Source organism: Antennarius striatus, chromosome 4, assembly GCF_040054535.1.
Source record: "Antennarius striatus isolate MH-2024 chromosome 4, ASM4005453v1, whole genome shotgun sequence".
Taxonomy (NCBI): domain Eukaryota; kingdom Metazoa; phylum Chordata; class Actinopteri; order Lophiiformes; family Antennariidae; genus Antennarius; species Antennarius striatus.
In genome coordinates, this window is record NC_090779.1 from 21,494,858 (window position 1) to 21,515,626 (window position 20,769).

The window sequence follows — 20,769 nt, forward strand, 5'->3', positions numbered from 1 at the left end:
GAAAGATTACTGCCACCACGCTCCTAATGAAAGCAAAACTTCTTCACAAACAGAAAACAGCTGCTGGATGGCTGTTGTAATGTTTTTCAGTCTGACACCGCCAATAAACTTAATGACTTTGTGTCAAAAGAGCTTAGCTAGCGTTTTTGTCATCAGGGGTGTGGAGGTGGATGACGCCCCCAAACCAGGAAATGAAAGACAGGATAGTTTGAAACCACAGGAGGTGACAAAGAGCCCGCCCAACGCTCCTTTATCATTTTAAAATGCAGATGTAATATGAATTTAATTTCAGTTTTACTTTACTTCCTCAATTCTTTGCATTGATTCTGACTTATATTCATAGAAACATCTTAACGGTGGATTCTGCAACCTCAGCCGTCAGGTTTAAAAGAAAGAGAGAGAAGAGAAGCATTTTTCCTGTTTTCCAAGGGGGAAATAGACCAGAATAGAGTAGGACAGTAGTAGTGTAGAGAAAATGGTCTTGCCTCATAATAGCTCCTCACGGCATTGCAGAAAGCTTCATCTGCAACAATCTGAGTTTCTCCGTTGAGGAAAGCCAGGAAACGCTCCTTCACCGCCTGCAGCTGCTGCTTGTTCACCTGATAAGAAGAGCAGAGATGATATGAGAAAAATTAAGTAACATATAGAGAGGAAAACTGGGAGGAGAAGTAAGAGGAGTAAGAGGAGCGACATTCACAGAGGAGGGTGAAATCAGTTAGAAATAGACGCAGGGGAAGAAGAGAAGATCACACGAATGCAGGATGAATTACAAACTGAACAAAAGTACATGATTACACTCTTTTCCTTTTACTCTTGTGTCTCACAGTCATCACAGAGAAGAGGAAGAAGGAACTGTTTCCGCAAAGTTCAACCCTGATGGGAAGATGATGAAGATTCTCTGAAGGTCCTGAACAAAGACCTGAACTGAATGACATGAATTCAATCAAAACAGTACAGAAATGAATGCTCTATTTTAGCCATTTTATGTATGAAATATGAATTAAATATGACGTATATTAAAATATTAAACCGTTCTCAAGACACTGCCCCAATAAAGACGGACAGACAAGTACTTTTTTTACATTTTATAGCTTTATTTCTTGTAAGAACCTTGAATTTAAATCTATTCCCTGTTTTATTTTTCCTTTAATGACTGCAGATATTTTTCATGAGGTGATCAGAAAGTTGTTATGCGGTGGTGTGGTTTGGTGAGAGCGGAAGGAGGTAAAGATGGTGGTGTTAATTAGAACAGGCATCTTGTGTCATACCGCTAAAGGAGGGAGAGTCTGAATGGGAGAAAAGGAGAGACGAGGGAGGGACGGAGTGGAAAGCTGGTTTTGTGGTATTCAGTGATTTGTGTTCAAATAAAGACCAATGCCTGCAGCTATTGGTGTGATGACTGAGGACAGGGAGCTCGCTGCTACGAGCTCATCTATTTCCCACTCTGATTCGCAAACACAGGTTAACATCGAGAATGAAGAGGGACATTAAAAAAAGGGGGGGGGGCACTGAATAAATGTAAAGCTACTAGTACAATAAGCCAAGGCGGCTGCAATCACTTGTTTTTAAAAGGAAAGCGAGAAGGGCAGACCGGAGGCGAGCGTTTCATTTAAACACCAAAACACACACACGCTTCCATCCCACAGGAGTGAGGAGATAGTGTGTGATTACAAACATAAACCGAGAGTGAAATTGCAATGCAGTCGCTTCGTAGTTGGCTTCTAAATTTTTTAAGAAGCTTACAACTCCCAAGCTACTGACCTCCAATTCGTGGGTTACTACCTCAGGTGGGTGGAAATAGTGCAAGACTTGATTTAAAAGAACAAATCCTCAGCTAAAAACAAAAAGATGACAATTTAATTTCAATTTAATTTTGGTTTTTCGTCTTTAATTTTCAAAAGCATCCAAAATATGCCATGTGAAAACTGTGAAGGGAACTATTCAGCGTGTTTTCACCAACAATTAATGAATCACAATAAAAGTTGTTAAATGACATATCCGTCTACTTGAACACTTTTAAGGGGGGATCATCCTCAACTGAGCTATAAAGCAAGGCTTTAAAAAAAAAAAATCCTTCCCATAACCGTCATCAGTGCTGGTAATTTCTGCCCCAACAGCATCGAATGAGAATTTGAAGTTTTTCACGAAGGACAGAATCACCGGAAGCTGAATCTCATAAACTCTCTATACGTATGAAGTTTCAGCATCAAGAGAAAATTAAACCATTATTCTCCCGCTTGTTGCAACCCTGCCAGCAACAACATCACTCTGAAAGTCAAAGTACCAATTTCCAGCCACACAAATGAGCAGCGACTTATCTCATACTGACAGCTTTTTGTGTGGGCTTCCTCGCCTTTTCTGTGTCTAAATTGGGTCCCAGAGCTTCGCCTTTAACCACGGAAGAGGAGGACGAGGGTGACTTTATGAAAAGCAGCAGGTTGGACTAGATGCATTTTAAAATGGCTTTAAAATCATCTAGGAGGTCAAAAATGCGTGTCGAAGGAAAACTCCTGTTGATCATTAGCAGCTCGACCTGTTCGTGCTAAAATCAATCGACTGTCATCACAGTTCTGGGAGACAAAGAGCATCAGGAGTCAGGCCTGTCACCGGAACAACGAGGCATGTAGTTAGAATATATAGCACCGGATTTATGCTAGCGGTTGTCATAGCACCATGGTACATCATGGATGTACCGTGAACTTTAAGCCACCATATTTCAATGATTTCCTTCACAACTTCCTGCGGTGTTTCAAATCATGGTGATTTGACGTGCTGCGCCGTAGGTGAACCATGACATCAGTTTGAGGCCGGTGTCTCTGCCTGCATGGAAAGATGCTTCAATTTACACTTAAACTGACCAGACAAAAATGAAACGCATAATGATATGGTAGGATCTCATGTTAAACTAAAATTTAGATGCTTATTGTTTGTGGCTTCAAACTGAAAAGAGCTGCAGTTGCAAAATCCAAGAAGCTGAGAGTTGGAGTTTTAATTTGGTCCAATCCTCTCCGGGTAAGAGGAGCAGGTGCGTAATGAATACAAATGAACACAAATAATATGAAACTGCAGAATCAATTCCTGTTCTGAAGCCCAAGTGGCTTCTTTTCACCATCTTTAGTCAGGTGACTGCAGCGGTAATGGCTTCCCGACATGCGGATGCATCCTGCCCGTGAAACCAGGGCCGACAAACAGAACGGAAGCTGGACGGGCGCCGTGAAAAGTCCGATTTCAGCCGGACTTCTCCCACCAGCTGCTGGGCTTCATCCAGATAATTGATTTACCCAAAGGGGATTCAGCAACAAAAGAAATCCAGGTATAGGTGTCGTCCCCCCACCCCCTCAAAATCAGCCCTTGTAGGGATCAGCGGGTCATCATTCCAGCTGCAAAAAAAAATATTCGAGCGACGCCTCATCGTGGACAGGGCACAGACGTGAACCAAAGTTCAGCTCAAACTTAACAGCACTGATCAGATGGTATGCATCTTATTGATTCAATGTGACGTTCCCCCGCTGGATGTGACTTGGGGTAACTGGACAGCCAATCAGAGAGCTGTCAGTCGTCAATCATCACAGTAGCAAAAATATCAAACAGCGACCCGTCGAAGTGACAAAACTAATCGGCGTTGAAAACAGGAGACAAACCGCAGCCTGCAGTCCTGTTATCAACGACTTTATTACCTCGTCGCTTTTTCAAAAGTCAGCAGCAGCGACGTGAGCCAGCAGCTGTCCACCGCCACCGCCGTTCCCAAACAGATTATTATGTCACCTGCAACCAGCAGGACTGCCAGTAAACACAGCACAGAAAAACACATTATCATTAACTAAACTGATGATAAGCACTCGAGTTCCTTCTACTCAAAAAAATATTTTCGAGCATTTAAAATGTTTTGAGTTAATAATGAATGAAAGACGGAATGACTCAGCCTTTACGGTGTGTCATCCACTGACCAAACGGATTCAGAATCTTGTCAATGGAGCTCCATGAATGGACTTTTATATTAACTGTACATTCAATTGATGCATTCAGGGGTAAATAGACCGCTTAGATTTTATGTATGCATTAAAACGGTGAATCCCTGCTCGACTGGAGGGAGCTGCACCGCCATCAGGCACCATCAGAGTCACCTATAAAGGCTTGTTGTTTGTAAAATGTCCTTACTGTGCTGAATGACCCGACACACCAATGAATGGGTGGACTTCTATCTAACCATCTCTCTGGAGATATGGGCCCTTTGAGAATGGAGCGATTTAAATGCATCTCATCTCAATACAAGTTGCAGCGTTTTTACGACGAGTCAGACAACTCTAAAGATACGAAGGTGACATGCAGGACATTCAGAACGGTTACGTAATGAGGAGAACTTCAGGAGAAGTGAAAAGTTAGATTCTGTTAGATGATTCGTTCCTGGTTCCAGAAAAAAGACGTTCAAAAAGCTTTGTGATAATTTGGCTTCCAACCTGCTGCTCTTCTGTCGGAGGGTAGCCAAGGGGACAAGACTGCAACAGGTGTGTGTGTGTTTGTGTGTGTGTGTGTGTGTGTGTGTGTGTGTGTGTGTGTGTGTGTGATGCACATGAGAGTTTGTTTATGCTGAAGGCCTTAATTTGACTTCTCTCCTTTCCACGGAGGACTGATAGGGTATCGAGGAGAGTTAACAGCTTATTTGGGCTACCGCAAGGACTCCCCGATGGCAGATCAATACAAATAGAATACTCTGTGTGTGTGTGTGTGTGTGTGTGTGTGTGTGTGTGTGTGTCAGATGCCTCTACAGGAAAACAACCCCTCTTTTCTTTCTCCCGGTACCATGACCAGCTGTCAGGATACATCTCTGTGAGAAAACAAACTGGGCGAAAGCAGGAGGCATCAGTCAGATGTCTGTAGTTACCAAATGTGTTAAAAAAACAAAAAAACAACCCTGACCAGCACACACACTCACACACACACTCACACATACACACACACTGGTGCATTAATAGAGGTTTGCTCTGTGACTCTTTAAGTAAAGGCCTTGATAAACAATCAGACCTAAGGTTCTAACAGTTCAATACATAATTATACAGAAAAAACAACTTAATGGTGGGCGGTTGGTGGTGGTGGGGGCTGTCTGTGGGTGGATTTTAAGGTCAAGGATACCTTTATACTCCATTACAGATGTTACAGCATTTAATTAAACCATCAGTTCCTCAGATGCTGGGATCAGTTTTGAACCATCAGCAGGAGCCCAGCTGTAATTAAGCATTCACACAAGGTGGGTATTTACACATACACACACACACACACACACACACACACACACACACACACACACACACACACACACACACACACACACACACACAGACACACACAGACACACGCACAATGAACCACTCCACTGCATCCACAGACTGATTGTTTTCGTTCTCTCAGACTGAATGGTTTATGCACAGAAGAAGCGAGAGGAGGAGAAATTTATGTCACTTACAGTCGCTGCACTCAAGGACACACACATGCAAACACACACAAATGCACAAATGCAGAACCCCCCCCCTCCCCCCCAATGACTTGGGGGCTGCACTGAACATCAGCTTGGATAAAAGAAACACCCTGCTGCGGTGACTTCTTCTTGCTGTGTTTGATCTGTCTCACATTCATGATATAAAATCCAGAGACAACGTCAGACCGCTGATTCCTTTTTCTTTCATTATTGTTCTGTGATTGTTGTTAATGATGGATATGGACATAAAGATGGAAGCTTTAAAACACCAATAAACCATAAACCAAGTCAGTAACTCTGAGACTGAGAGCCTCACATCTTTTCTTTTAACTTGCCAGGCACACAGATACCAGTCCATCCGACCGGAGTGACAGCAGCCCCTCCCTGATGGCAAACACTCGTTCCACTCCCTTTTCATAAACACCAGCCACTGTCTCGATGAGTTTTTACATTTAAACCCAGCTGACTGACAGCAGAGGACAAGACATCTACAGGAGCTTCATTCTGACTGATAAAAAGGGGGATCCCACCAGAAAAAGAGCACCTGGACACCAAAGAAGAAGAAGACGACGCACTGCCGCGTGTTTCAGAAACAAACTTTCGGGCCTGAAGAAGTTTGATCAGGTCTACAGCAATCCTGTAATAACGTGTTATTTTGGTCCATCTGCACCCACGTCTGCTTTCCCCTGGAGGGGGTAATTCAGCATCGCTGCTTTTATTCTCAAGACAAATTGCTCAATGCATCATTTCTTATGGACGCAGGTGCCGATATCACGACTCGTGATAAAATTTGAATCTGAGAAGAAGCCTCAGCTCCTCTGATAGGAATCACATCGTTCCTAACAACTACTAGCATTTAAGCTAAACAAAAAGAACACAAACGTCCCCCATGACTGGAAAATATTCCTCAACGCTGAGGAGGAACGGAACACAACCCTTATGACATGAATGAAAATTGATTTTTCAATGAATTAATAATGTGATTAAGATATAATCAGAGGCATTTAACTCCACTGCTGCAAGCAGCAACACACACAGCAACTTCAACCCACTTGCACCAGCTCTGTGGCAACATAACAAGTCCGTGCTCAGTCTGCTTGTCGCCCCCTCAGCATCTTGAACAACAATGGCTTTCCCAAAAGCTGCAGCGAAGAAGCTGCTCTCACTGCTAGCGACAGGAAAATTTGCCTTCCTCTCAGTCTGCACTTCACATACGGCCAAGATAACCCAAGATGCTGTTAAATTAAATAACATCCAGAGAACGAGAATTACACTTTTTCCTTTTTACATTTGATGATAATGCATTCTGAATCAAATTAAAGAGTTTCCCGAAGACTTAGACTCCTACTTACACACAACGGTGGCACAGGATTGCATGAATACATCAAAAAACTGTAAAAAATAAGTAACCACAATCATCAAACCCAAACAACATCCTGGCAGGTCCGCGCTGCAATAAACCAGTCAGGATGTGGTTTAAAACGTATAACAATAATGCAGAAAGTGGAGGTCTTTCATGCTGTCTCAGGTGATTTTTTTTCAACAGAAGTTCAATTAATAATTAATAGATTATGTCAAACTTGTGGAGAAGCTATCCAAAACTCTTCAAATTAATCCACTGGACTTTAAGAAAGTTTCTTGAAGACATTTTACCTCTCATCCAAGAGGCTTCTTCAGTTCTAGGCCAACAAACGTTCTTTCTGATTTATACAGCTTTGGATAACCATGACCGGGATCACTTTTAGTTTAGAGGCAAGTAATTTCAATGATAGTGAGTCTCAAAGCCAAAGAAAAACGGTGACATTCTGAAGTGTAACTGTCCATGATCCGGTTTATTTGTCCTAATATCCCCCAATCGCTGACTGTCTCTTCAGCTGAACAAACAGACGGAGGCGCAGCGTCGCCTGTTTTTCATCCGACAGGGAAGACGTTGTTACGTAAAACCCTCTCCAGATTGGTGTGTATTTCCTGCTTCAGATACAGCTAAACGTTCTTGGTATCAGAGGGAGGAAGGACACCCTGCTGGGATCAGTGCTTTCTCTGTTGTCTTCATCGTGATCTTGCTCTCAGTTGGATCTCAGCCTCCAAACGAACAGTTTATTGACGATAATCATCGGGAGAACCAAACGTAGTGACAGTCTAAAGGTATTAAAGTGTTCAGGACGGAGCTCCTCTTCAGGTTGGGTGGCAAATGGTTCATTTTATTCCAAAAGTCTTTATTACATCCACTGTTACACAATTTGATGGTGAGCAATACATGCCTGAAAGTAACGTCATGTTTATATTGCGTAAAGACATCGTTACTTTCCAGCTCCACCAGATTGTGTGCAGATAACACACTGATGGACCAACCAGCTCTTTAAAAATGTGAAGCTCATAACCTCAGGTCACTGCTGATCTTCATAAAAAAGCAAAGTCAGGGTCAAGGTCAGGAACCAAACCGGGACCTGGAAATCCCTAGAGGGTTATGTTCACTTCATAATTTGAATAAAGTAGAAAAAGAGACATCTGTTTCAGTCTTGACAAAAGAATTACAAAAGAATGTATTAATTGTTCTGAATGGAAATGAACACTCCTGCAGGTTTAGAGTAACAAAGTGGGGGAGGTTTAGCTCTCTGCTGATGGCTGTGTAATTAATGTGACGTGTCCGGCTGTGGAGACCTGTTTGTAACACTCAGCTCCACAAACCAATCGCTGACCAAGAAGCTCTGACAGTCGGTTGGAGTAATTCAATGCCACAGTTTGTGTTTATTATTCAGTCTCATTTGTGTCTCCTGGAGTTTGATGTCCATCTGTGGCTGTAGAAACAGATGCTTTAACAAATGAGGTACAACATTTTCATTCTGACAACGCCTCCAGGTTTAGATGATGTATTTGCTCAAATGGCCCTGCAGGAGGTCACCTTAGTCGTGATTGGTAGCTGCTGGTCAGACAAACCAAAATTGATGATGCCACAACGAAGATCCAATGGGCCAAACGACAAATTGCCCGTCAGCAGATGGAAGGCAAACTAACTGAGAGTTCCTAGCAAATTAAGAGCTTAACTTGAATTTGGCGGCTCATGCAAACTATGTAAATTTTATTCAGAGAATACTAACACTAACAGCAGTCTGAACAAGCAGACTTTGGCACTGAAAGCTGCCCACTGACTGCTGATTGGCCGGGAGCACTCACCGTTCTTCAAATCTGGACCGATAGATAATGAAAACAGCAATATGATGATGGAATGAACTCTGATTTAACTGAAATGTGAATTTCTTTAATCTTCATTCATTTCTTTCGTTGTTTTTTATCACCTGGTTGCTGGAATATAATAAACTATTTCACTGTGTTGTTTTTACCTGCCGTTACATCATGCTGGTAGATCTAGCTGATAATTTAACACTTGCACTACTGTTATCTTGATGATGCAGACACGCTGTTTTGAGATGAAAATATTGGAAGTCAAAGCAGCAAAAACAGGAACAGTGCCTAAATTATAAGGAGAGCTAAACCAGTGTTGGAATTTCAAGCTTCGGCTTTTTAATGACTGCTGGCGGATCAAGCCAATGAGCCAGAAAAGCTCTCCACTGGGTCTCAGCAGGCAGCAGGAGCAGTGGGAGGAGAACGAAGGAGGTAGGAACAGGGGGGAGAAGACAGAAGATGCAGCGAAAGAAAAATGAGAGACAGTGGAGGAGGAGAGGGGGAATCTCAGCTGCAGTGTCGGAAAAATTAGATTGAAAAAGCTGGACTGAGGAGAGGAGACATGACGGCTGTGACTTCGCCAGAGAAGTTATAAAAATAGAAGCGGAGCGCTGCCTCGGCACGTCCGCTGAGGCCATTTGAATCAATTGATCATAACTGTACAGTGGAAGCTGAAGTCTTTTATTAGATTAGAGCGATCGGAAATCCACAACCACAGTAACACAACCCCATTCAAGAGACTTAACCGCCAGCAAAACACATTCCAGAGTCACCTCTCAGAGCTGGGAGGCTGATGATACAGTCCAGCCTGAGTTTATGGACGGGTTCATCCTGGACAAGTCGCCTCAAGCTGGAGAAGCCACAGTCCACACACAGGTGGGGTTGAACCCATGAGACAGCGCTAGACGCTAACCATTGCTTTATATTAAAATATGGTACGACATGACACAAACATAACTAGGATTAAAATCAAAGTCAAGTCAGATGGCAATGTGAAGTTGGGTAGCTGCCGTCAAAGACAAACAGAAAAACATACGAGTAGAAGTGATCAGAAAGAGATTCCCTACTGACCAAATAAAGAGTGTACCTGTGATCTACCAAATGTGATGGAAACACGTGGTGGATGTGAGAGAGATCAAACATCAGCAACAGCATCCACACAGACAAAGAGTGTCAAATAAAGCAGGCAGAAGCTGTTTCCATCAGTCAGTCAGTCCGGACCATCTAACACAAGGCAAATTCATATCTTTTGAAGCAGTTTTGTTCTTTTAGCATCACTTTCTACAAATAAAAGCTTCATAACTTCACAATGGAGCCAGTAAATGCGGCACCACGCCATCAGCTGACTCGGCACAGTTTTTCAAGGATGTGGGTGGCACACAGAAAAGACACAACAGAATTCCTCACCGCCACCTTCTCATACAATTTTAGAACAATCCCATTGTAAACGCCAATGCTGACTGCGGTACCGTGGACACACCGAAACCACAGACACGATAAGAACGACAAGCAGATGCATTCCTTGTTCCTATCGAGGCTGCACACTGTTCACATTGGTACTTTGAAAATACTTGTGCATCTGTGTACCGATAACGTGAAGGATTTGTTTCTGTCGGCAACAATTCTGCTAAAACACAATGCTTCTGGCAGCAGGTGCAACATTCACAGAGAACACACAAGGAAATACAGTGAGGTGAAGAACCACCGTGTGTGTGTGTGTGTGTGTGTGTGTGTGTGTGTGTGTGTGTGTGTGTGTGTGTGTGTGTGTGTGTGTATATGGTGGCTGATTACAGCCTCCTGATAAGGAACTCGTTAGAGAAGCACAGATTTTAGACAGACACACACTTTCAAGGACTGTTTCATCATAAGACTTTGAAATTCACACAGCATAGCCTCTGAGATGACAGCTCCATGTGACAGGAATGAAAAAGGAAAGGCAAAGGTGCTATGGTTGTCAGCAACAATTGTCGAGACTGCACGAACAACGTGAGCTGAACTTTAACATGTTGCTTGAGCTGTGGCTGTCTGTACAAAATAAATATAAATTAAAATAAAAGTTCAGCCACCCCTATGGTATACCTACAAATCCTGGCACGCCAGGACCATTAAGCCCAGACCGGGCAGGTGCTCTAAATCTTAACAAGGCTGTGAGTTATTCCCAGAACATAAAAATGACTACTGCCTTGTTCTACAAGCAGCTTAGACCCCACAGCTCCAGAGGGGAAACATCCTGAAGAGCGTTTGATGTGAATACCATCATTACACGCAGAGGATTCTTTCATTCATACACCGTATGGAGAAAAATGTGAAGGCCTGCATGTGCTGTGTTTCTGTGGGGGCATCTTTATCAGCTCCGTGCAGAGGCTCTTTGGGGGAGAGCCAAACCTCCCCTGGACAAGTCCATGTCATCCAGCAGCCCCTCTCGTAGCGACTGTTACTACTATCCCATGTAGACGGGGAAAAAGTTCAGTATCATGCTTCTTTCATGTTTTAAAATTCCAATATTTGCAGATGCAGGACTCGTGTTGAATGTTTTGGTGAAATTGAGTATCTTTCAGGAGCACAGAACACTGTTTCAGCAGTATATGTAAATGGAAGCAGATCAGTATAAAAAGAAGGAACATAGATGTTCTGACAATGGTTTGATTCAGGGACGATTCTAGGCAAATAAAGTTTCATGTTTCCACAGGTGATAACAAATTGGTTGAGCACAGAAAAAAAACAAAAAACGATTTTCAACAGCAGGAGCAATAAAAGAGACAGTAAAAATGCTCCGATACATCCATTTAACACAGTTTATCAGTGTAAGTCTATTTATCAGACATCAGAATCTAAGCGGACTGCCGGTGACAAAAAACTAAATGAATGAGCGGAAGAACTGTGATAAGAGAAACCAACAAAAAGAACCGCAAACAGGAAGATTTAGAAAGTGAGCGTCTTGACTGCTCACAAGGAGGGAAGAGCAGATATTTGTCTATTTTGGGCTTTCCTTTTTTACTAAAAAGAAATTATTTTTTTTAAGAGAGTTACTCCCAAATAATAGATGTGGGAAAGTGTTAAAAATCAGTCTATGGTGCACAATCAGTAGAAAACATTGTGAAAAACGAAAATGGCTTATCATAACTGCAATTGATTAGCTCTCTTCGGTTTGGAGGCTAAATGTCATGAAAATTTTCTTAAACTTTCTGAAAGATGAATATTCAATATAAAGTGTGACAGATAAGTTCCACAGAAATAAATACAGATGTCAAATAATCATACATCAGATACAACGACGATGACTGATTTGCTAATTCTAACATCAGCCTATAAACAGGAACAACAATGCTTAAAGCAACTGAAAACACTGAAAACAGCAGTCTAACATGCTAAAAGCAACAGTGCCAACTAAACTGTTGATTATATCATCATCGTAGAGGATAGGAGAGGATGCATCATTGATGCAACATCTTCTAATGGCATACTTGTCCAACATGCATACAGCTGACGTATACTCTGTCGCCTTAAATTTGTTTACTCGTCTGTCTGTGCACAACCTAAGGACAAACTTCACATTTTTTGCCCCATTAAATAAGAATAGCAAAGCCGTCATCCATTTTTCATCCACCCAAGGCTGCCGAAGGCTTGTTAATGTATCCCTGCCATGTGGAGTAAAAGAGTTATTTGGGCCTTGGCTGTTTTTTTTTTTTGTCTGTAACTTCCCTTGAATTAGATTACTGACCGAGCATCACAGGCTGTAGCAGTGGGAGACTACAGCCTTGGAAATAACTAGCTGATGGACTGAATGACATACTGTATTTCCTCACTGAAACCTCCCTCTGATAATAGACGTAAGACATCATAACAACACTGCAGAGTCAGATGCTGCAGAGTCAAAGAGAGAGAGGATGCAACTTTTTTATAGTTATCCCCACCCTTTGACGCCATTAACAAAGTTTATCTGTGCGAGAAGACTCAGCATTGTGAACTTAGAAATCTGCTGCCAACACACGGGGTGAGGTGTACAAGGATCAACAAACTCTAAGACATGACAGAATGTTTGACTTTACTAAACAGCTCCATTGCTCATCCCCAGAATACAAATTCACCAAAAGTAAGCAGCAAACAAAACAAACAAAAACCTAAAGCTTAAAAGTATGAGACACTTGACGTGAAGAGGGATTTAAAACCTGACTCAGTCGTCCCAAAACTCCGTGAGCTGGGACCCAACATACCTGTTGTAACGCTGCACTTGACTGCATGAGCGCACAGAGGTACTGCAACAGAGACCAGAAGTCCCAAGAGTCTTTGCAGGGGGACAACAGAGCGGGCTGTCTTCAGACAGAAGAACAGCGTGAGGAGCGGAAAAGAAGGCGCCTCAGGGGAGGTCATTAGATAGCGAAAGCAGCGAGTGAAACGGCAGGCTGATCCGGCTGCCACACGGGGACGCGATGCCAGCCGCTCAACCTGTCAATACCTATTTATTTATGACGACTAGTAAATCCTGTATCATCACTCTCAAGCGGACGTGATGGGGGCTGTCTGAGGGTCAGACGCAGATCCAGCTTACTAAATACATCCTGTTCTGCTAAAAAGTCTATGAAATGATGTTTGTAATGTTGTCCTACATAAAAATAAAACTTAAACTATAAACCTTGTAAAAGTAGAATTTATGTGTGTAGACCAGAAATTCTGTCTGTTTGAAAATGTGTGTATGTGCGAACAGATCTCAGGCCAGCAGGATGACCTTAAATGAATTGAATTTTTAACTGAATGTCATTTTAAACTGAATTTAAAATGACATTTGAAAAGGTGTGTGTATTCATCCAATACAAATAAATCTGTCATGGTTCTGTGTTCGATTACTTCCAGTTTTATTTTGTAGTATCCTCCTTGTGTCATGACATTGATAAATATACTGTAATACAAAAATTAAATCTTGTAATAATCTAATATTTTTTAGCTTTTAATTTGTTGTCGATAAACTTCATCAGTCATCCTGTAATGAACTGGCAACTTGTCCAGGGTGTATCCCACCTCTCGCCCCAGTGAACCGATTTTGGATAAGCAGCTGAAGACAAGTAAACATTACTGACGAGCAGTATGAAGTCATGAGAACAGATGAAGACGTGAAGCTCTTAAGTTCCTTCAAATCGTCAAACAAAAACACAGATGCTACTAGTAATAGCGATTAGCTGCAGAAGTTCAACTTAAGCCACAGACATATTCTACCTGTATGTACAATGAGCAACACAGTCCGAGTCAGCCACTGTAGGCATAATATTGGTACCAATCCGTCTCACAGATGCTGCAGCTATGTTACACCCAAGTGGGCGTCTCACTCCTCTGTCAGAGAGCAGAATATATCTGTCAAAGTTGTCTCACCATCCGACTCGCAGACAGGCCTCCCTAGAGCCACGATCCTAGCAGGGCTGGAATATTCCAAATATGCACTAGTTCAGCTTTTCCAGTCTGAGTATTTACTCTGTTTTCTGTTTCATGAATTCAATAAAGTTTGGGTGACTAATTGGACAAAAATTCAATCAGTCAACAGTTATGTAATTAACTGAGTAATTATTCAATTACATCCCCAACCTAACTGTTAGCTTCCATTTCTACCATCATCAAGCATGTGTTTTAACTGTTAACCAGTAAAATCAACTAAATGTAATTACACTACACATGTATTCTTTGTTTCTTGTGTCTAATTGTGTTCTTAGCTGGAAAAATCTCCACTATGTACTTGATTAAATATGATTTAAAGCATATTAATTTAATAAATGTAACAGAAAAAAGGTACACTGTACTCATCCCCAGACATCGATATGTGTAAAAACACATTTCTAACAAGATTCTACAAATGACTTAATGTTCGGTGTACAGAAATGTACAAAAATGCATCTTATTTCCACCTCTGATCCGACTGCAGTCTTACACAGGGATCGTGTTGCAGGTCACATTTAAGGACAAAACACCACATGATGCTCTAGCCACTCTGGTATTAACATGACCTTTTTGAAGGGAGTGGTGCCCAGGGAACACCACCTTTCATGATCTCTCTGATTTGATCCCACAAGAAAAAGGAAAAAAGCATGTGTCAAATGGTCAAACTAGTCCGAATGAGAAACTGGATGGACAAAACCATCAGTCCGAAGTGCTGGAATGTTTCTCAGCTACTCCAGGACGCCCAAGATGAGGTTTTTTTCGCTTTGCCATGACTCTCGTCCAAAGGCGGTAAAGAAAACACACTTTCTCCATCATTCCTGTTCAGTGTTTCCTGTTTGGGACTACAGCGATCTCTGTTCAAATCTCAACACAGATACTCAAACAATGAAACACTCGAGTGCTCTGTGTCAAACAGGAAATGAGTAAGCATTATTCCACTGAACTGGTTTTTCTATGGGGTCCTATCAGCCGATTGCTTCATCCAACAATAACAGGAACGATCCATCCATCCATGTTCTCGTAGACGAGACGATCGCAATGATCTCATCTAATGTCGCTTAGACACCATGCAGGTAACAGGTCTGTGGGAGCCAATCCCAGCTGGCTACGGGTGCAAGTTGGAGGGGTACACCCCAAATGAGACACCAGCTCATCGCCGGGGCCTAACAAGAACTACAGTAGTTCATAGGCAATTATTTTAAATTCTACTACTGCATATGGTATTTACTCCAACCATGAATTACAGGCATCCTTTATTGCTAATAATTTTTATCTTTTTACCTCCAGAACATTCCTAACAAACTCCTCCTTCAAGATAACTCCTACTCCATTTCTCTTCCTATCTACACCATGATAGAACAATTTGAACCCTGTTCCTAAACTTCTATCCTTGCTACCTTTCTACCTGGTCTCCTGTACACACAGTATATCTACCTTCCTCCTCTACATCATGTCCACCAACTCTCTACCTTTTCCTGTCATAGTTCCAACATTCAACGTCCCTACTCTCAGTCCTATAGTCTTGGCGTTCCTCTTCTCTTTTTCCTACGAACACACTTTCCTCCTCACCTTCTTCGACCAACAGTAGTCCAATTCCCACCGGCACCCTGCAGGTCAGAAGCACCGATGGCGGTCGTTGTTAACCCGGGCCTCAACCGATCCGGTACGGAAATCGTAGATTTGATTCGTATGTTTGATTTGGCAAAAGTTTTACGTCAGATGCCCTTCCTGACACAACCCTCTGTATTTTTCCGGGCTTGGACCAGCACAATAAGACACTGGCTTGTGCCCTCTTGCGGCTACATTGCTAATAATTATTTATTAAGGACTTATTTGGCAGAATTTCACTTTAAGGTTGCCAGTACTTGTGTCATAACCGTTTAAATGACACCTTGAGAAAAAATTACATCAAAATTTAGTCCAGAACTTAGGTTTGGGGCTTTAAATGACAACAATTTCACCTACCGGTACCTTGATTAACTGATTATCACAACTGTTGACTGGTTTCCTCTTTCGACCGAGAACACAACCCTTTCATGTGAATTTGCATCTTCTGTCATGACAAAATCAAGCTTGACTCTAATGGCAGGAGTAAAATTGCGACTTATTTATTGATGCAGTTTAAAAAAATAGTACTGTCACATTTCATGGCCCTGTTCGACTGCTGAGCTGAAGGAAAGCTAAAAATATAACATGTAGAGTATTAAAGCAACTGCACTACACTGTATTGCTGACTGCAGAGAGTTTGGCCTGACCGAGGGCCTCTGTGGCCCCAGGGCCAGATTGACTCGCTGTCTCCTGCTCTTGGTGGAGCTCCCAGAGAGCTTTGCTGAGATATCCTTTCACTCGTCTGAGAGAAGGAGGAAGAGGAGAAGTTACATAACCCTCTGAGAAGCACTTTCTCTCACAGGGAAGCTGACAGAGGAAGCAAACATGACAAAGGAGGATGGAAGTCGCCTCCAGCATATCTGCGGCCAAAATTTGTGCCCACCATCCATTTAAAAAAAGCAAGCCCCCACATCAGCAGTGGCTTCTTATAGCAGAGAAGGAGGAGAAGATGGTGTTTATCTTGTTTGTGTAATAAACAGCTGCCAGGGGATTACATGCGTGCGGGGAGGGATGCGTGGGTCCTCATCAGGAGGGGGTTTCTGCAGTTATGGCTTCCCTGCTTCGGATGTAAAAAGCACTTGGAGACAGGACAAAAACAGAAATGCTGAGAGAAGACTGCAAGCTTCTAACGTCTGAGAGGCGAGAGAAAACAACTAGAGGGAGTTTCCTCATCAAGTCATGAAAAATACACACGAAATGTATCATGTCCATAAGGGTATGCATACATTTTCACTGATTGATTTGCTACCTGTGGCCTCAGCTCTGTTGTTGAGAGATAGGTCTGTTTTAATGAAGGAGGTGGAATTACACTGCCTCTTTCTGCTGTTGAAGGAGAAAAGACTTTACTTGTGACTTCTCACCTCTCAGCTGCTTTAACAAGCGTTAAACTACATTATTATTAAGAATGAACCTGCTCCGAGGAAAGTGTGTCCTTCCTGAGATCTTGTCAGCCTCAGGTGAAGCCTGGCCTGTTTCTCTCTTCTGATCTGATTCACATGTTTAATCTGCTCATGTAAAAGCTCACCAAACCAGACGCTTGTTCAATAAAACACAAGTCCAACGGCCTAAATACTCTCTTGATCTTTTACGACTCCAACAACCAGACGAGCGGAGTATTAGGAAAATGTGACCAAAGCTGTCAAAAAGCAGATGAGATGGAAAGATCTGACAGGAACAGCTGACAGGAAGCTTCAAAACTCCAACATTCAGCTATGTTGGAGCTATGTCCAACATGCTATGTCCAACAAGCTATGTCCAACATTCAGCTATGTTGGACTGTTACAAGGAAGTGTTGATGTTGCATGGCTGGTTTTTCTGTTTCAGTTTCTCAACAAAATACCCCCAAAGATTTCAGGTTTACAATCAATCCAATTGATAACTATGAGCTCTCTGCAGAGGGGACATCGCTTAAACCAGAAAACCTGTTGTGTTCTCACTAAGACCATCATTTAGTCTTAAATACTGTACATCTTGAAATACAGTCTCTCTTAAAACTGCCCTTTCTCTGTAAAAATATCAAAGACATACTAGTAATGGCAATATGACCTTAAAATGTATTTGATTTTGGGTCACCAGTCTGTCTCAGCTGTATCTCCATCGCTGGTTTTAATGTATTATTCAGCTCTATGATGGCAGAATCCTTTAGGAGACAGAGATGGATGATCGTACAGACTGATCAACAGGGTCTGGAGAGCTGGAAAGCTCTGCATAACATGGAATGGCTTCGTTAATGCAGGAAACCCTGGTATGACCCACAGAGTGTGTCGTACTGTCTTTTGTACTGTCTTTTGATTTGTTGAGGGAACTCGCTGCTGTGGTTGAGGCGTTGACTGGATTGAACTTGATACCTGGGGACTGAACATGATTTACTGACTGTTATCCAGTTTTCACCAGCTTGTCAGCTATGCAGCTTCTAAAATGAATCAGCTGACTGAAGACTCTCATAGTCTTGTGACCTCATGTAAATGCAGCCAGATACCAGGAAAACTTGATCCACAGACATCTAGTGAGGCACACCTTTTTCCGAGCAAGGTTATGGGATTTACCTTCATGGAAAATGGGATTACGTTCTTAAATATAATTTTGTTTTTGGTCCAAACCTCTCCCAGACAGTTTTAACAGCATTAACTCACCCTCACTTCCATTACTTTCAGTTCATTTCTGTGAATCACAAAGACCTCCCAGACAGCAAAATGTGAAAGATCAGTCAAAATGTTTTTTTCAATCATTAATGTGCCTTCAGGGATGCAAAATCCAGAGCAACGTGGAGACTCACAGTGAACTTGTGCTGCTGGCCGAGTTCATCCGTGGGCTGATGCTAAGCACCAACTTGCATCATTAACTCCTCCTCCAGAGTCACGGCAGCCAGCAGGACGCCGGCGGGATAAAAGACAACATGATGGGTTTTTTCAGTGAAACAATGCCTGGCATCGTTTAGCAAGTCTTGCACATGGACTGTCACATGATCTTTAGCTCTACATTAAAGGGGAGACGGCTCAATAATTGCAGCTGTAGCTAAGGCACAACCGATAAACAAGGTAGCACTGAAATAAAAGCATGAATGTCATACTGCTCTGAAAAGATTAGACACATCCAAAGTCCAGAAACATGTGACTAAATTTCCCGTAGGTGCGCATGCGAGTATGAATGGTTGTTTGTCTATATATGTGATGAACTGGTGACCTATCCAGGATGTGCCCCACCTCTATAACCCAATATCAACTCGGATAGGCTGCAGCAACACAATGACCCACAAGGACGAGTGATTACAGGCAATGGATGTGCACTGCTTTCTTTTAAATTTAAGACTTCTAGTTTAGAAGTGGATGCAGTGGAGACTATGCTGTTAGAGAGTGGTATTCTACAGAAACCATGTTTGGAAAACATCCTAGTGGGATTATTATCAGCCGATCTCCCATTTAATGTAATGATTTTAAACATCTCTCATCTGTCTTCTATCTTTGCAGGTTCACCACTGATACATGCACCTGAATATTCAAATTAAACACTAGAAGATGTTTACTAAAAGGCTTTCCAGTGGCACAGGAAATCATACTTCAGTCAGAGCTGGCTTCCATTCGTGAATGCGTGCAGGACCAGGTTGCCCTGCAGCACAGAACAAACCTCATTCATTTGAATCTAATGTGGGCAAACCAGCGGAGAGCCAGATGCAACTAAATGGGTCTTGGTTGTTGAGGATGGAATTTCTACACATCTTGTAAGGGACCATAGGTAATGGACAATTCTGGAAAAACACATCTGTCTGGTCTGAACATGTCACTGTCAAGTTTATGTTAACATATGTGTTAGACAGCTCTGCAGGGATTATATCACTAAACCCAGCAGACAAACTTTGCAGTGGCAGGAAATTTTTCAGAGCAGGAAGATCCACACATTGTAGATTTACATATATCATGGCACACATATTCATTTTACTGCCATATCAATATGTTACAAGGAAGTGGGTTAAAACTTCTTCTTCTTTTTTTGAAATTATGTAGAGATGCATCTAAGAACTATCAGGTTTCAGTAGTTTTATGCTCCTGTGGAAGGGAACACACTCGACATTCCCAGAAAGTGTTGACACCTTTAACGAATTCTTTTCCATTTTATTTCAATTTAAAAAGAACGAGAGGCAAACAAAGCAGATACACTAGGTAGAAACAACTTATAGATCGCACATGAAAAGTGTCAAGTGACTTTCGAATCGACATTGATTTCAGCATCTCCATTGCACCTATTAAAGAAATATTGTGTTGGAACCCCCCGGAGTCCTCACAGCGTTTTGAATCGCCATGAAGGTGAGAGAAGCAGCATTATCGTAAAGAAAAGAAACAATTCCGTTGAAATAAGAGCTTGATGTTCGACCACACACATGCCGAATGAACTGGAGCTTATTTTGCTTACAGGAACATTTAAGGTTTACTGCGTGTTGCGAACAAGTCGTCAGGGAAACAGGGTCAGCTATAAATTGGAATATTCCTAATGGAAGTTCCGTCGCGGCTCCATCCACACACAACAGGTGCGTGCCGGCGGTGTCGTTGCGCGGAGCGGGCTCACCTTCTGCTGCCGTCGGGCCATGTCGGTGGGCTGCTTGGCGTTGAACGGGTAGGCAATGCACCGCAGGACGAACACGTATATCTGAAGTTTAATTTTCCTTTCCTCTTCCTCCTTCCGAATCCGTTCTCTCTCCTTCCTCTCCTCCTCTTCACCTGTACCGCTGTCCTTGGCACCTTTGCCGTGGGTACCTCCAGGTGCGACCGTCTGACCCTGCTGGCCGCCCGGGCGGCTGCTGCTTCTGCTGCTGCCCCGTTTTCCTGCACTGGTGGCGGCTGGTTTGTGCGGTGCCTCCGGGATAACTTCTGGGTCGGACTCCCCGCCGGTGTCTTCGCTGGAAGACGGGTCCAGCATGGTTCACGGCGGTAAAGAACCAAAACAACTGTTGAAGCTTCGGAGTAGTTTGTTTGTTTTAGCCGACGTGGCGCTAACAGCTGTACTTCACCGGCCGACGTGAGTCCCTGCTGCGGTCGGTGGTGCGTTTTAATCCCCGACCTGTGAGCACCGTCGGTACGGGCGAGGGG

General features: G+C 42.7%; 1 protein-coding gene across 3 annotated transcripts in view; it reads right to left on the bottom strand.

The window, feature by feature from the left end:
• Positions 1-20,769, bottom strand: part of LOC137594127 (calcium-dependent secretion activator 2-like) — a 92,117-nt gene extending 71,348 nt beyond the window's left edge. For all 3 annotated transcript variants that reach the window (XM_068313398.1, XM_068313397.1, XM_068313395.1), the window contains exons 1-2: positions 20,249-20,769; positions 486-599 (exon numbers count right to left, since the gene is read on the bottom strand). In XM_068313398.1, the coding sequence (XP_068169499.1) occupies positions 486-599; positions 20,249-20,599 (465 nt within the window). In that variant the 5' untranslated portion in view covers positions 20,600-20,769. The remainder of the gene's footprint in view (positions 1-485; positions 600-20,248) is intronic.